Source organism: Corvus kubaryi, unplaced genomic scaffold, assembly GCF_017639235.1.
Source record: "Corvus kubaryi isolate FWS band 111438036 unplaced genomic scaffold, C.kubaryi_AGA036_p1.0 split3-73, whole genome shotgun sequence".
NCBI classification, from domain to species: Eukaryota; Metazoa; Chordata; class Aves; order Passeriformes; family Corvidae; genus Corvus; species Corvus kubaryi.
Window position 1 is genome coordinate 44964255 of NW_024582091.1, and position 18020 is coordinate 44982274.

General features: G+C 39.7%; 1 protein-coding gene across 5 annotated transcripts in view; it reads left to right on the forward strand.

The window, feature by feature from the left end:
- UTRN (utrophin) overlaps window positions 1-18020 on the forward strand; it is a 357859-nt gene that overhangs the window by 31549 nt on the left and 308290 nt on the right. For 4 of the 5 annotated variants that reach the window (XM_042017301.1, XM_042017304.1, XM_042017306.1 and 1 more), the window contains exon 1: window positions 2325-2430. The exons of the other annotated variant lie outside the window; for it this stretch is intronic. In XM_042017301.1, coding sequence (XP_041873235.1) covers window positions 2337-2430 — 94 coding nt within the window. In that variant the 5' untranslated portion in view covers window positions 2325-2336. Of the gene's footprint in view, window positions 1-2324; window positions 2431-18020 lie in introns of those variants that run through there. 5 annotated transcript variants of the gene reach the window in all.

Genomic DNA, 18020 nt, shown 5'->3' on the forward strand with positions numbered 1-18020 from the left:
AAATTTTAAAGAAGTCTTCCTTTGCCTTTTTCAAAGATTATTTTGACCAGAAATTTCCATTTCACTTTTGCTTATCTGCTCTTGCAGTTAATGTATGGATTTCACACCCAATACTTCAGATATTCACAGAGGCCATGGTTTCACTTGTAAAATTTAGCTTAAAAATATTCCTGCCATCCTAAAGTTAACTTCTTTCAGATGGGTTCTGATATGCAACTATTTCATGCTAGTAATTCTATCTCCATTTAGGCAAGAGTTGTTTATTTTTTAATTTAAATATAGTGCAACAACCCCTCCCAAGTTAAAAAATATTCTCAGTGTCTATTCTTATTGAAATGTTGGATTTTTGATATAAAACCTGCTGTTAGATAAAAGTGGTTTCTCTGATGTACGTGGGACAGCTGCTGATGGCAGGCAGAGCTTGAGAGCTGAGCTTCTCTGGAAGCTCTGGTGCATGAATGATTTTACTCAGCTTCTCTGATAGCTTCACATTGAATGAAGTTCAAGGGACTGATAGTCAGACTAGTGTTTCTCTAACTGCTCTCACCGCCTGCAAACACTTTCTCATTTGAGAAGTGGTAAACCCAGAAATGTTGTCACAAACTAGCTTATTCCTGAAACTTGTGCTTATTCTTCAGTCTTGCCAAGTGTGGGTGGGCCTTATCTTGGAGTGGCAGGGACTAAGGTGAAGTGAGGTGTTGGATACACAGGAGAACATTTGTAGGGAATTCAGACCAGTCTCATCAAGGCTTGAAAAAAGGAAGATGTAGTGCTGTTGGTAAGACTTTTGGCAAATGTGCAGGTCTGTCTGCTAATTCTCATTGTTTGCTTGGTGGAGTTGGCAGTGTCCTTTCGCTTTGTGCTCGTGAAGTGCTTGGCACAGTAATGTTTGTATTTGTATTTACAAAATACATCCTTGTTTGTTTCTAAAATAGAAATCCTAGCTTTAAAACTCTTATTGCCTTTCCACTTCGCTCTTGCTTGCATGGTTCACAGAAATGTTTGGATACAAATGTCTGATTTAGCCCCCTGAATGTATGGTTGTCTTTATTCATGGAAACAAAACTCCTTCAGCCTTTAACTTCGTGGAATTCTTCAATTTGGGGAAAAAAACCTCCAACCCACAAAATTAAGTAAGACCAACTTCTGGCCCACAAAAATTAAAAGAAAAATCTGATCTTGATTTCTCCCTCTTTCCCTCCCCTGAACAGTGTCTGGGGTGTGAGACAGTAAACTGTCCCAAGTGGGTATCAGTGAAGAGAGGAGAGCTGTATCTAGGACAGTTGTCTTATAGCATAGTGCAGTGAAACAGGCAGACAAATCAAACAGCCCCTTTCCACTTTTGAAACCAATTCTGTGGTTTAGAATTCTCCTCTCTGGTCATGTGTTATACTTAATCTCTTCTTGCATTACTTTGTTGTGACTATTGGGATTCTGTACAGCTCAGTATCCAAAAGTGTGGAATATGGAGTGTCTTTCATAACTACAAAATTTGGAGTCCTCTTAATTTGATTATTAAGTTGCTAGCAGGCTTTTGAAGACAGAGGGATTGGATTTGCTTTCTGTTCTGGTGGTAAGCATAGTTTAAAGGCTCACTTGTAAAATAACTCTGATCCTATCATAGTCTTGCATTATCAACCTTCTGCTTTACTGTTCCTTGCTCTGTCTTATTTGGAATTACTGCACAGTGGAAAGGGCATGCCTAATCAGAGTTTGTTATTTTGACTTGGAGGTTTATTTGTACAACTTCCTTTTTATGCTGTAATCTTGTGTTTAAAATTTCTTGTGCCCTTTTGAAAGGCCATTAAAAGATGTGGATGCTTACCTTGAAAAGTTGTGCTGGTTTTATGTTCTGTTGAATGTGTGAAAAAAGTGTTATAGTGATACTGCAAACTTTTTACAGAATGAATGCTAAAAATATTCAGGATTTTTAAAATGAGTATGGTTTTTGACCATAGAGCTTGATTTGAACAGAAAAGGAAAATTGCCATCAGCTTTCCTATTTTCAGTTTGTAGAATTTAACTTGCCAGTTCTCTGAAAGCTGGAGTTTCCCCTTATTTTCATAAGGAGTAGCAAAGCAGCATATTAATCTGATTTTAAAGAGAAAAGAAATCTCAATTAGCTTGAAGTATGTTACTTGCTAACATGCAGCCTTTTTAAAGGTTTGTTTCCTGACTGGTTTTGTCAGTCACTGTGTGGCTGAATGTGTCAAACCCTCTGAGGAAAACCAGCGCTTCCCTCCCCCTTGAATCCCAGCATGCAGTTCTTGCATGGGTACAAGCGTGTACTTCCTCTGCATCTTCACTTTCCTGTTATTCAAAGAGTGAGCTTGATCATGAGCATTCAAACAGCCAAAAAAGTTGAGTGGAAAGAGTACAAGGTTGCCGTGCCTCAGCATACCGACCGGCAGCCCTGTTACCCTCCGCTGGGTGAGTGCTTCTCTGTGTTCTGAAGGCTGTGGTAGATGAAAGGATCCAGCCATGTAGATCTGTTTTTGTCTTCTACACCTGATGAAAGCTGCTTTTCTTAACTTTGCAAAAGTTAGTTTACTCTAACAGAGCAGATTGTGGAAAGCATGGCAGGAAACAGAGCAGGCTGTTTTCTGTGGCGCTGGTCCACTGCAAGTGTTGTGTGAGCTCTGGCTGCGTCACACCTGCAGCCGCAAGATCATCTTAGTAATGCTTGTGTTGTGGGGTTCCCTTTCGCCTATAGCAGTAACTTGTTCATGGTAGAAATTTTATTGTTCTTCTGATTGAATGTCTTAGTGTCCCCAATTTTCTTAAACCATGCATTAAATTACGGTCATTTCAGCATTTAGTTGTTTTTGATTCTTTACAGTTCTGCTTACTGTGCCTTCTGGTACTTTTGAATGTATAAACTCATAGCAGCTCCTTGACCCATCACAGGTTTTTATCCTCATTTTCGTGGTATCTCAAGAGAGCAATGTTTCCAGTAGTTTGGAAAGAATGTTTTGTGGAGGGATGCTTTCGAAAAGAAATTTGGGATGTTATTCTTTCCTTTTCCTTTTGCCATCCTTCATACCTATTCTAATTGAAATTTCGTGGATTGTCTCTTCTGTTTTGTGACTAGGGCCAAATAACACAGATTGACAAGGAAAAGACAATTTGAGCATTCCTAGTACCTGTGAATATGTTATGTGGATACAGTAACTGACAGATGGGAACTTTATTTTGTGGTGTCAGAGCTTCATGAAATCAGAACCTGTTCATCAATAAAGAATTTGGTCCACTTGATTTTTGATGTGGGTTTTTTGGTACAAAGCTGGAGTCTGAATATGGGTTTTTGGAAAGAGAAACTAAAATCCTCTTAAGATGTATCAGTGTAATGGCTAACTTTAGAATAAAATGATGGGCTGGGACTCTGATCTCATGTATGTTTGCTTCTAGAACAATGAGGTGGATTTGGATATATGCCAGTTTAGCTGAGAGCAGAAAGTTTTCCTTTGTGGCTCAGTCCAAGCTTTCTTAAGAAACTGACAAAAACGTCAAGAAAACTCAGTAATGTGAGTGGAGTTGCTTTTGACTGACTCTGGAGAGCTCAGTAAATTATAGGTTGGAGAGATCTATAGTGTTCTTCAAAATCTGCACGTATTCAGCCCTCAAATGTGAGACAGCTGCAGCTGATCACTCTTGGAAGGTTAGCAGTAGGAGAAAATCAATCTGCTTGGTTTTTAACCTGGGCTGCTATTCATGGAAGTTGTTTGTTCTGGCTCTGTGTGTATTGGTGTGGGTTTTTTAGGACTATTTATTGGATCTTTTTTTTCCCTTCCTTCTTTTTTTGGTTATATTTTTAGAAGAGCATAAACTTGGGACCAGAGTTACAACCAGCCATGTCGTTAACTGATGAACATTGCAGTTGTGAAATCTCTGAAATGTTCATCTATGGTATAATAGGAGGGTCAATCTCTCTGGGGTTTTCTGTCTCAATCCTTCAGGTGTTTTTAACATGTAAGTGCCAGTGTGTGCACACATTTAATATTTGGCGATGTTTGTGTGTCTATGGATGATTTCTCTTGTGCCTGCTCTGGGCAGCTAGGCTAAGGTGTAAATCTCCTAGTTGAGTAGCAGCTACCTGCTTGCTCAGGTGCTTTGTATGATTGAGAAGAGTGTTTAGTGATGGTTTCTTAAAGCCTGTTTAAGTCTGAGTTGAGAGCCCTCCGTTTTTGAAAGCACATAGATCATGGCTGGTATATTGCAATTGTAATTTTTCTTAATCAAGTGGCAGGATTTTTTTCAGGAAATTTGTTGAATTATACTCTTCCTAACTCTTCATAAAGTGTAGGACTGTAGATTTGCTTTCTAGTAGAGTCAGAGTCTCAAATTCACTGTCATCTGCTCACTTTTTTTAAAACTGTTTTTGGAGACTGTGAGGGACTTGTGGCTTTGGTTGCTTCTTAGTGTGTTGGAAATGCACACAGGATTGAAAAAAAACCTGAAAAAAGCTAGAAGGTAAGAGTCACAGAAGGGAAAATGAGGAAAAAACCTGAAGGTAAAATAAATGGTGCGGGGAGGGGGAGTGTGCTAAGGTGGAGAGGCCATTCTCTGAGAGGACAGGATTTTTAATGATGCAGTACTAGAAATAGTCGGAAAAAATGGGTGGAGAAGTTGGAAGGGGTGCGTATGTAATTGTTCCTTCATGTCCTTTGTGTTTCACAGAAATCTAGAATATAAATAACAGGGACACTTTTCAGTCAGCAGAGGTGTGGCTTTGGCTTTTTTTGGTTGCCTGTGAGAATTGGCAGGGACTGGAGGAAGGGAGGTTGAAGCTCATACCTGATAAAGTATCTGATTGTAAATGAATTAGTTTGGGTGAAACCAAAGTGGGTGAGACTAACTTGTGCTCTCTGAAGCCTAAGCAGCACAACTAAGTTTTGTCAGAGATTGATTTATGGTCTAAAACATACTAAGCAATTTAGATCATCTGGTGGGATGCCCTTCTTTATAACAGTCTAATCTCTCTTAATAATCTCTTAAACTCTCAAGTTGGTGGTGGCACTGGTAGGCTAGTGGTGCCTGACTGGAACCAAACTTACTCTTTATCCGGGAGGGGAAAAAAGAAAGGATCTTGTACTTTCTTCACCCATTCAAAAAAATGAGCTTTCTTTGTTGCTCTTCCGTGCCATGGGAGATAATTTATATTCTTCTAGTAAAATTTCTGAAACTGTTCCAAGAAAATGATTGGGCTATTTTGTGTTTAAATAAACATATTCTACTGTTGTAGCACTACTTAATGTGATTATTTTCTAAAATATTTTTTTTTACCTCAATTGCCTCATTACCCAGATGGATATCACCCTGTCATTGGAGGGGGAGGCTGCTTAACCCATATTATGGAGGCAGAAAAAGATGCCGGTCCTGTGAAACCTTCTGAAAGGGGTTGCTTTGTGGCACATTTTCTGTAAAATGTCAGCTCCTGAAGCCAGTAAAGCACTCTGCAGTTATTGAATAATCTATGTCAGCATCTTAGCATTATGCAACTAGATATTGTTATTTTATTCATACAGTTGTCAACAGAAGCAAGGGATCAATTTATATTTTGTTGCGTGAATTAATTGTGCAGGCATCACCCCAGTGATTGAAACGAGTGTTTTTAATAGCATTAGAAGGCAATGGCAATGACATGACTGAGGCATTATGCAAACAGATAGTTTGAAAACATGTCTTTTGAAACTCTGCATTTAGCTTGTTACCATTTGTCTCTGGAAATCTCAGAAGCACTAGCCTATAAATGATAAGCTTTCTTCCAGGTGGGAAGGAATTTGTGTTCCCACAAGATAGATGCACTGATAGCAGCTTGAAATTATTTGAGACCACACACAAGCTGTTACAATAGTCTAAATAATATTTATGATATTGTTCATATTACTGTAAACTCTGGTCTAGTTAGTTGTTCAGTAGAGCTGTGTTGGACCTCAAATCTGTTTGATTTCAAACAACTCTAGCTTTTAAATACTTGAAAATGGTATATTTCCTTTTTGGCAGCAGGTGATGAAGTATGCGTTCTGACATACAGCGTTATTGTAAATAGAAACAGGTTTACGTAGTAACTACGTCATATTGTTGCCTTTTGGGTCCTCAAGTGAACCCATTTTCAAGATCTGAAGGACTTAAAAAAACTCTTCTTATGTATATTAGACTCTTAAATGCACATAGGTATGGAAAAAGTGGAAAATATTTTCTATTGTCGTGTAGTAGAGTCCCTTTTTTAAGCTGTAGGGGGGGAGTGTTTTGCTGCTGAACGCAGCCTGTGCCCGTCCGCATTGTATGGGACAGAGCGGTGCCCGTGACTCAGCTCTGCCATGTGGAGAAACCACGTTCCCCCGGCCGGTGAATTATCTGCCGCTGGATCCCTTTTATGTTCTCACTGAAATGTTGCGACCCTTAACTTGAGGGCTCCATCTGCTTCCTGCCCTCGTCCCTGATGAATAGGGCAGGAATTGGCAGCAGTGTGGTCAGCTATGTGACCTCATTTGTGTGGCGTCTGGGTGGAGCGCGCCCTAATCTTCGCTAAGCGAGCAGCTGAGAAAGCGAATTGCAGTAATTCCCTGGTTGATCCTTCCAGCGGGTAAAACCCGGGCTTGTGCTGCAGGGCAAGGAGATGCCTTTACTCTGACACTCGTTACGTGTGGAGATGAATTTCTGTCGAAGTGTTCAGAAAAGCAGGAAATGGTTCGAGGGTTCTCTGCAGAGATCGGGAAATGTGCTGTCCGAGTTCCGTGCCGTGCAGGGTGGCAGTCATCAGCTTTCCCCTTGTGTCTGTCTGCCTGAATCAAAGCTGTCCCACAAGTGTGCACTGGCAGCCCTTGCTCATATTTGACAGTAACAGAGCATTCCGTATGTCTTATGCAGATGGAAGCAGAATGATTGTATCTGACTTGCTGAATTTCACTACAGTGTGGATATTGTACTGTGGTCATGACATATCTCCTCATTATTGAGATAAACTGTCCTGGGTCTGATTAACTTGAAATTAAGGCCTGTGATATGATATACCAACTATACCAACCAAGAGCACATAGGTTCTATCCCTGCCCATTCCTTCTTGTGCTAGTGACTGGTTCTAGCCCAGGGCTTTTGCGAGGTTGCCCCTGAGCTGTCCCCCAGCATAAAGGCTTTGGGACTGTCTGCCCTGGATTGAAAGAAAGCATCCTGCTTGGCTTTATGAGCTGCTGAAGTGCAGCCTTTAATACTGTTTCTCTTTCTCTCAGCTATACTTTTTACCCTGATAAAATTGTCCAGCTCAATCATTTTAAGCTTCAGATTATTTTAAAAGGTTCTTAGCTGGTTTAATACCTTGTAATGCAAAGTATTTTTAAAGCAATTCATAAAACATTCTATGCAGACCATTGAAATTAACTTCTGCTCCCAGCTCAGCTATAATAAAATCAATATTTACTTCGCTTGTGTGACCAGAGTTGCCTTATATACAAGGAAAACATTTCCACTGCTGCTTCTAAGGCAGCAAAGAGATAGAAAACAGAATAATAGATCCCCTCTAAAGCTACTTTTCCCCCTCCTACAGTCCTTATGCAGAGTCTTTTGCCAAATTTGTCAAGCACACCCCTTTCTAAAAGGTTAGTTGCCATTTCTCCACTTCTAAGGCAGAAAGCAAATGAATATGATCTGTTTAGTTGCTGCAAATAAATGTGAACTTGGAATTGAATATTTGAAAGCTATTCTGTATTACTAAATAGCATCCATTCTGTTTTCTGTGATTTTTGTATAATGTAGGTTTTGCATTGTAATTTTTACCAGACAATTCGCTACTGATTCTTGTTGTAGTTTTCCTTTCAGTGAGTAAGTTTTAAGCTTTAGCTTGCTGATGACAATTTGAGATTGAAGGATAATAGACTGGGATTCTTAGCCTTGTGCAACAAAGACATAAAACTCTGTCACCTGATGTCTTATCATCGTTTCCATATCTGTTGCCCTAAAATCTCACGCAAGCATTCCTTATCTAATCTACAACCAGTAACTGCAGTAGCTTGAAAAAAAGTTCCAAGTGTGGGTTACACAGATAACTTTCCTGTGGGAACATGCCTCATCTGTTTGTTTAGTAGCCTTGAATGCAGGTAGATTCTCCCACAATGTTCAAGCTCATTTCTCATTAATAAAAGTGAGAGAAAATGTAGTTGGTGAACGTATCAAATGATGATGTAGTGGTAGTGTATTTTACTGTATTAAGCAAGCAGTAAATGTGCTGTACAGTTAAATGGAAACAAGTATTGTATCGTTTCAGTTTTTGATCTGTGAACAGAACTGATTATACAAAAGTTGTTAGTGGAAAGAGTTGTAAATCTGAATACCTAGACAGAATTAAACTAATCACAGTACACGTCTTGTGTTTTTAGCTGATTTTGATGCAGTTTCATTTCTGTCTCCAACACAGTCATGTGGTATACTCTTGAAAATAATCAAACTGTCAGATATTCCCACGTCAGGGCACAGTGCCAGCTTTCTGTTGGAGGTGCTTTTTGGTTTAAGTCATTTCTCTGCCTGTCACTAAGGGTAAAAAAGTGCTTATCTTAATCGAATGATTTTTTAAAGTTTGCATCTGAAAGAGAAACTTAGGTATTGCTGATAATGCAAGATGTTAACCTTCCAAGAGATTTCATTTTACAAGGGACCAATATCAGAAATTTAACTCACCATTAGGATCAAATGATTTGAACTACAGTAAGCAATACTAGAATAGGCTTTATTGTATATAGAGCATTTGCCTTGCTTCTCTGTTTTTTTTTTTTTTTTTTTTAAGGTATTTGGTGTTTGGTTTTTTTGTGGGTCTTCTATTGTTTTTGTTACAGTAATAAAAATAACTTTAAGAGTTTGCCCTCAGGAGCTGAGCTGGAACTAGTTTATGGCCAGGTAGACTGGTTTGCTATCTTATTGGACATTCTTCTCTGAGCTAAGGGGAAAGATTTTTCTGTATAAATTGCTGTGAGTGTGCATTATTTAGTCTTTGACTCTGCATAACAAGTTTGCTGTTCGGTCCTTGTGGCGGGTTGATTTTGATAGCTGCCAAATGCCCATCCCCACTACTCCCTCCTCTCAACTAGACGGGGAGAAAAATAAGACTGAAAAGCTCATGGGATGAAATAGGGATATCACTTGCCAGTTTTAACTGTGGGCAAAACAGACTTGATCAAGGGGAATTTTTTTTTTAACTTACTGACAATTAGAGTAAGATAGGGATAGGTAGGTAGAAAGTGTTTTAGTTTTTCTTCCTTGTTTCACTCTATCTTCCCAGACTCAATTTCTCTCTTTAATTCCCAAATCCTTACCACCCTTCCCCCAAAGGAATGAAAAAGCCTGCTTATTTAAAGTGTATCTTCACCTGGAATGTTTTTTATTTGAGAGAAAAGCTGTATTTTCTTAGCATATGCATGCAGTCAACTCTCAGCAAGAGTATGAGCTTAAAAACCTACGGTCCAAAAATTTTCAGATGGTAAAAATGCACTCTTGGTCTGAAACAAATTTAAATATGTGTGAAAATAATTCAAAGTTTGGTTTAGCAAATATGCTAATGCTTGTGGGAGCACCGTTTGGCTGACACTGTGTCCTTGTGCCTTTCTTTATTGTGCATGACTCAAAAACCTACACAAACGAACTCCATGTTTGAGACATGCAGACTTGCATTGAATATTTCCAGCACCTTGGAAATGGTCCTGGTCAGCCGCTAAGTTAAGTGCGGTGTTCTGCTGCTTATGTGTGAACACTGCTCCCACTTCTGATGGCATCAACTGGAGGAGCCTGCAGGAGCAGTCAGGCTGGGTTACAGACACCATCAGCAGGGGTAGTGGATGTTTTCTAGCCCCGTTTGGTGTTCCTTATTCCTGCATACTGCCCTGTCTCCAGTCCCCTCTGCAGCATGCACAAAGCTGCATGGTTAGTAGCTGTCACCCTCCAGAGGGATAGAGGGTGAGTCAGATCTCAGTGACAGAACATGTATATTCTAATAGTCTTGTCCTGCTGAATATCCTTGAATGTTACATGCAGCAGAGTCATATCAGGTAAATAATTAGCTACTGTTTTGACAGTGTGAATGTGCTCTTTATCTGTAAGATGGGAGACTATTGGACTAGCCAGAAAAATTTACTCTAGCCGTTGAACATAACACCCCACCAAAAACAGCCCTACCAAATCCAAACAGAACCAAACATATTTGTGTATACAAATTATCAGTGGCTGAAGGAACTAGGAAAAATAAATATTCATCAATTCAGTAGTTTAGCATGCAGTTCTGCCAGGGCCATTGCTCCCTGTTCAATTAAAAATTGGATGTGACACTACGAATAAATCTGTAGCCATCTTATTTTTCATAGTGTAGTCTGGGGGAGCAAAGTTGATTCTAGGGTTGGTAGAAGTTCCTGTAGAATGCCTCAAACAGCAACAGGTCTTGGGAAATGCTCTACTGGCTTAGCACTAGCTCTTGAAGACTTTTGAAACAAATAGATAACCTCTGATTGACTTGTTTTATTACTGACTGCTTTGCAGTGGAAAAATGCTCTCTCATGTCTAATAAATCAAGGAAGCTTTTCTCTTGTCTCTCTTTGCATATTCATTCTCCTGTTGTGTTCTCATGCAAGTATAAGTGAATTATTGAGCCTTCATCTTTGCCAGAAACAAACTAAATGTGCAGTTAAGAAAGTTCGAATAAAGTTCCAAAACAGTATCTTATGTTGTCAAAGAAATATTTTTTTGGGGAAATCTCCCTGGTATAGGTAAGTGCTGTGGTGTGTGTTGTTTAAATTTGCACAATTATGATTTACTGCTGCTGTGGTAGTTTTTTGTGTGACCTTCAACTTTCCTCCTGTCATTATGCTTAAATACCTCTTTGAAGTTATTTGACAAATATCTTCCATTTCTCAGGCCTGTTTAATTTTTCCTGCTGCTCCTATAATGTGACACTTCTGCGTTTGTCTTAAGATTTTGTTTTAACTGATACCTGCTTTCTGTCTGCATCTTCTTCCTCTCCAAATTCTTTTCTGCTGCCCTGTGGTTTGGAGACTGACACGATCCAGATGAAGAACTTCTGTCATAATTGATATGATAAATACAAACACAAATGTTTCATCCTTGTGCTCTCTTAGTCTTTTCTAACTCTTCTGTCTCTCCCAAGAATGAGTATCCCCACATACTGCTTTCTTATATGGCTTCTTCTGATATGCTAAAATTAGAGAACAAAAGGTAGCAATTCAGGCTTTTCCTGAAGATTTGAATTTTTTTTTTCTATAATGTTCATGTTTAGGGGGTGCAGTTATTACAACTGAGTAGCTGGAGTTCTGTGTCATCTTCTAATGCTCCCTTACTGAGCCCAAATTTCATTCTGCATTTGAAGGGTTAGAAGGTTGGTAGTCAGTCCTAATTGCTTTTTGTTTTTGCAGCCGTGTAGACACTTGAGGAATAACAGTGAAGTGTTGTGACATGAATAGAAAGAGTGACAATGTGACAAGACTAAAGTTTCTGAGATTTTATTTGTTTAGTTTTTAGCAAGTTATTTTTATTATACACTTATCTCTGCAGGGCTGGAGACAAGTGTCTGTCACATGTAGAACGTTATAATTAAATGCACCAAAATTGAAACAAGTGTAAAAGGTTGCTAAGTCATCTCTTGATCATGCTAATTCTTTTGAGAGCAAAAATTTTCACATATATTCCTTTTTTTCCTAGCCTCCTTCAAAGTCCACTCACATTATTCCTTTGCTCATTTTTCCTTTCAATCAATTTTCACTTGTCATTTACAAAATCCAAGGCTTCTGTTTCTGAATAAACAGAAATCTGCAAATGTCATTTTGTGAAGCCAGTCATGCCAGTTCATAGTTGGACTGAAAAGATGCTGCAGGATAAAGCACATCTGTATTGCCTTTTAAGCACTCCCAGAGCTGCTCTTAGCTGGACTGTGTAACTTTGAGGGCAGTCATAGCAATATTTAGTGGAATAATTGTATGAAGAAAAAGAAGACTGTGTATCTTCTGGCCACTTGAGTTACTCATCAGTGTGAATTTTCATTTCTGAACCTATTGGATGGTGATAATGTCTCTTGTGCTGTTTGAGCAAGTAGCAGGTAGGTAGGTGATTGACATTTAGGATGCGTTTGGTCCTGCTACACCAACTTGCAGATGTGTGTGCAGTTGTAGGAATTCTTTCCATTCTCCCTTTGTGGTAGACTTCATGAATACTTGGGTTTTGTGAGTAATCATTCTTCTGCCACAGGTTGCTTGCGTGTCAGCGGAGGACAGCCTGAAAAATGAACACTGTACTGCAACTTGCTCCATGATCTTCAGACAGCAGTGTGCATGAGCTCATATGCCCTTCTGTACATCCTTACTACTGTTTCTCACTTCCTTGCTTCTTTGCAGTTTAAAAAGTTTTATTCTTTTTTTGTGCTGCTGCTTTGCTTGTGTGTGTTCTGGACAAGAAAATATTGTAATTTTAAAAGAGTAGCCTTAATGTAGCAATACTTTGGAAAATTGGAAGTTGTAGTCAACATCAAGTGAAATTAGAGATCTTCAGATATGAAGGTCTAATCTGTGTTATGTGAGTTAAGCTTCTTATGTCATTGTGTTGGGGATGAAAAAAGTGTTTATGGTGTTTCTTAAAAAAATAAGTGGTTTTGTGGTTTAGTTTTTAGGACTGTTGTTCAAAGAAACAAACAGCTGTAGAAAAATCTTGTAATAACTTTAATATTAAAGCTGTTAAGGTTTTCAAATGTATTTATGTTACAATGGTTTAAAATGATATGTTAAAGTGGGACAACTTAAAAGTTGTAGCAAATTTCATCAATCACATTGCTTTTAGTTTTGCCTTGTGTGATGCAAGTAAGACTGTGAGAAATACTGAAGTTATTTGTCATAGTTAGCAGTGCAGAGTGTTGAAGGTAAATCTTTTTTGCTTTTTAATTTGTAGGAATGAATTTTAAAAATTGAGTTAAAAATACTTTCTAAATGCATTCCCCACTTTTCCTCCTCATGTAGTTTATAGTACACAAAGATAAATATTCAAAGGCAAGTCATACGATGATAGCAGCATCCTTAGGAGATGACCTTGTGATTTGTTCTGTTTATTTGACCCTGTTCATACCACTTGTTTGTTCTTTGAAGGTAATGTTATTGTTTCAGAAATAAGAATCTTTCTTTTTTTACCATCATTGAGGTGTTACATTTATCTGCATAACCTGAAGAGTGTGGAATGCATTGCTGGTTTTTTTTCACTGCTGAGCTTTATAGTTTGTGGTAAATTAAATGCATCATTTTATTGAGACTTTGAAATTCTTGTAAATGTGTATGAAGTTAATTTGTTGCAGTAGCTTTCTCACTCAGAAGTGCAAATACATGTTAAATAGAAAACAGGCTTCTCTTAACCCCTTTGGGGAACCACATGAGTTTCTTTTCTTTCATAGAGAGCCAGTCTCTGTATGCTTCTGGGAGTATGTCTTTGCCTTATCCCCATCTCTTTTCTTTCCCTCTTTTGACCCTTTACTCTGAGCAACTGTGCATCAATGTAGACCCTTCACAACCTGCCCAAATACGCTGAGCAGTTGGGCTTTGCTTCACCAGAGCTGTCTGGTACTTGGGAGTGTTTGCATGGCTAGGTCTGACAAAGCTAATGTGTGCCTGGCTCTTTGGAGAACTGGGGATGTGCAGAGAAGGTGCTGAGAGGTAACCAGACTGGGATGTTGTACTGACCCCAAACTTTAAGCACAGCTCTTGTTCTAGCTATGCTTATAGCATGCAGTTTGGGAGATTAGGAAGTACTTATTCTGTAAAAGTGTTTGTAGCTAGAGATATTATTTGACACTATTTGCAAATAGCTTTTATTTCTGAGTTGGGGTGAGGGTGGGAGTGTCAAAGCCTTAGAATAATTTCCCCCTTGCCTTATGTGACCCAGCAAAGGTGATCTTGTCCTGGCTTTTTCTGGGGCGGGGGTTAAGTACTGATCTTATTATTTCTTAGTCTACTATGACACTGGAAAGGTATAAGTATTTTTATTGATTAAAAAATATCAGACCAAGTGTTCTGAGTTTCAAGATAAACCATTCAGTTGAGGAAATGATTATTTTGCATTGCATCAAATGCTTTTGTCCGCTGCAGAGGCTGTACTTGGTATTTTGGTTTGCTTTATAGCCTGCCTTTCTTGCTGGCAAAGAGAGTTGATCTGCCATGCAGTTGTCACCATTTCCTCATCATTGCCTGTAGTGGTGTCCACAGGTAGATACCCTGCGCTTATACTTCTTCCATAAGCACATCTTTAATGGTGCTTCCTCTAAATTACCTTATTTTCCTATTTTGGTTTGCAGTTCAGACACCTCTTCAACCATGAAGTATAGCTGTCTTTTTGTGGACTCTTAACTCCATAAACTTGTCTCTTCTTTTTTAGCCAGTTTTTACTAGTACCCTAATTTTTCTAGTTTCACTGGTGATTATCATAATTTTGATCCTCAGGCTAGCAACATTCAAGCTACAAGCTCTATCCTCACTGAGACATAGACACCACCTGTCTGCTGTAGGGACCTTGACCTTTGGTAGAAGGCAAAAAAGTGAATCCTGGGCCTGCTTGTTGCCTGACTCCTTAGCACTGGGAAGGCATGCAAAAGAACCCTTTCTGAAAATGCACCCAGGACAGGATTATACCTGTGTGACTGATCTACTGGAATAGTTGCCAGAGGCAGCAGTATTAATATGACATGTAATTATATGTTTTTATTAGGTGATCTTTTTGTTGTTTAGCCAGTTTCTACAAAGGTAAAGGTGATGTGTCTATTCCAAGTTGTACACAGACCCACTTGATATGTTAGAGTTGACAGTAAGCAAATGCTACAATTGCACAGGTTCTACCACAATTCTCTTAAAAACTTGTCATTAAGTAATACAAGCATGGGGAATGGGATGTGTACATGTAATCCTTTGCCTAAATGATTGGCAGCTGAAAGCTTATAGCTCAGGTTCTGCCAAATGCTTGGTAGGCTTTGAACTTTGGTTGGTCTCCTTTTGACTGCTCTGTTGCTGTATTTTCATTGAATTATGCAACAGTGTGGGTTGGAAGGGGCCTTAAAGACCATCTAGTTCCAAACCCCCTGTTGTGGGCAGAGGCATCTTCCACTAGACAAGGTTGCTCAAAGCCCCATCTAATCTGGCCTGGTACGCTTTCAGGGATGGGGCATCCACAGCTGCTCTGGGCAACCTGTTCCAGTGCCTCACCACCCTCATAGCAAAGAATCGCTTCCTTATATGTGATCTAAATATACTCTTTCCCTTTCAAACGTTTACTCCTTGTCCTATTAGTGTACTTCCTGACAGTCTCCCTCCCCAGCTTCCTTGTAGCCCCCCTTTAAGTACTACTGGAAGGCTGCTCTTTGCCAAACTGAACAGCCCTGACTCTCTCTGCCTACCTTCATGGCAGAGATGTTCTAGCCCTCAGATCATCTTTGTGGCCTCCTCTGGGATCTGCTCCAACAGGTCCTTGTCCTTCCTGTGCTGGGGGCCCCAGAGCTGGAAGCAGTACTCCAGGTGGAGTCTTATGAGAGTGGGGTATCTTCTCCAGTTTTTTCCACACTGTTTCTCTATTGAAGTGGAAAGTATTCAGTGAGCTCACACTGGTGGTCAGTGGCTTAACTGATTGCATAAATACCTGGTTTAATGTGTTCCAGATATTTGTCCTGCTATTCCCAAACAGAATTTATGTGCTTTCAAAGCACTTAATCAGGAGGGGGTTCAGCTTTGGGGACTAATTAATGAGTAAGCCAGGGAAGGAAATGAGAGTTTAATTAGGATATAGGATTAGCAGTGCCTCAACTTACTGCTGTTCTGATCAAATGACAAAAGAAAATTTTATGTTTGCCAGAAGCCATAAGAAGGGACCATTCATAATACTGTACTCCAATTCTCTTTTATTTTTTCTCCATTAAGATGTCTCACTGAAAACACAAAGTGGCTAAGACACCTTTATGACTGTTACCTCTAGAGGAAGAACAGTAATTTTGTCATGGACAAAATGCTCAAAGGTTTGCTTAGCATTTCAGTTTCTGCACAAAGGTGTTCCCCCTTCCCCAGTGGTGCAATATTCCTTGGCCAGCACAGGCATGTAACTGGGAAAGGAAATAATTTATCTCAAGGGTTGGACTTGCCTTTCACTTAATCTTCCTCACTAGGGTTGGGTGACAGTATAAGACACTTAACATACTTTGGGTTGGTCATGCGAAGCTAAAAGCAGGCAAACTTATGGTGACCATTTCTGTAATGAACTAGCTGGATTATTTTAGGGATAGAAATGAGAGTATTTGGTGTAATTTGCACTAAAAAATATTTTGGATTTAAATTCTTCAGTTATCCTGTTTATTCTTTTTGCTTTTGTCTGCTTCATCTTTAGAGCACTACTACACCATGTGAATTTTAGGGGCTTCCTTTAAACCTTCTATGTTTCAGGTTTCATCTTAATAATTGCAAAGGTTAATAGGCTAAGGTAAATAATTTACTGGCATCAGTGACTGATCCTTGACAAAATAATGGAATAGCCAGTGAAGCTCAGACTTGGCCTGTCTGGAAACAAAATAAACAATTTATGCTTTTTTGAACTTCCTTTGTCTATTTGATTTCTGTAAAGACTGAGCTTAACTTTGTTGTCAAGATGGGTATGCAACAGTTTCTTCCACTTCTGTCTTCCAAGCATTGCCTGCCCAGGAATATATAAGGTACCATCACTGGATATGAGTCTTAATTGTGAAGAATGAAATGTGTTAGTCAATTGTTGTAAGCTGGACAGAAGTGTGTAGAAGCTTTCTAATATGTAGTCTGTTAAATGAAATTATTTAGCTTTTCACTAAACCATATTGCTAAATGTTCACATGCCTTTTGAATGCTTCCAGGGATGGTGATTCTGGCACCTCCCTGGGCAGCCTGTCCTAATGCTTGACCACCCTTCCAGTGAAGAAGTTTTTCCTAATATCTAGTCTAAACCTCCCCTGGTGCAACTGGAGGCCATTTCCTCTTGCCATGTCACTTGTTACCTGGGAGAAGAGACTGAACTCTACATGGCTACATCCTCCTTTCCGGCAGTTGTAGAGAGTGATAAGGTCTTCCCTGACCCTCCTTTTCTCCAGGGTAAAGAACTCCAGCTCCCTCAGCTGCTCCTTATAAGACTTGAGTTCTAAAACCTTCACTGTTGCCCTTCTCTGGACTCAGTCTTGCACCTCAATGTCCGTCTTGTAGTGCAGGGCCCAAAATGGACACAGGATTTGAGATGTGATGTTATCAGTGCCAGGTACAGGGAGATGATCACTGTATGATCTGCTGGCCAGGCTTTCTGACACAGGCCAGGATGCCCTTGGCCTTCTTGGCTACCTGGGGATACTGCTGGCAAGTTTGTGAAAAAGGAGCTTGCTTCCTTTCTGTCATTCCTTTAGGCATGAGCATGCTGCACATTCTTGGATGTGCTCCCATCTACTCAGTGCTGGTGATGCCACACCTGGAGTATTTGGTCCAGTTCTGGGCTCGCCAGTACAGGAGAGATGTGAACATACTGGAGTGAGGACCACAATGATGATGAAGGGACTGGAACATCTCTCCTGTGGGGAAAGACAGAGCTGGGCCTGTTCAGCCAGAAGAAAAGGATCAAAATCCAAGTGATGCTACTGAAGTTTATAAATATCTGACGAGAGAGTGCGAAGAAGGTAGTGAGGCCATTGAAAAGACAAGAGGCAATGGGAGCAAACTGAAACATGGGAAACTCTGTTTTTGTTAAAACCCCGTCTTGGGTTGCTCAGAGAGGTTGTGAAGTCTTTGTCACTGCAGATGTTAGAAATCTGACTGGACATGGCCTTGGGCAACATGCTCTGACTGGGGGCTTGGATTAGACAAATGATCTCCATAGATGCCTTCTGACCTCTACCACGCTGTACTTTCTATAAAAACACTTCAATCCAAAATTTTACTAAACTTTCTAGGAACAGTGCAAAGAGAAGTGGATTCATACAGGTGGAAGCTTGCTTAGTCCTTGAGACAGCC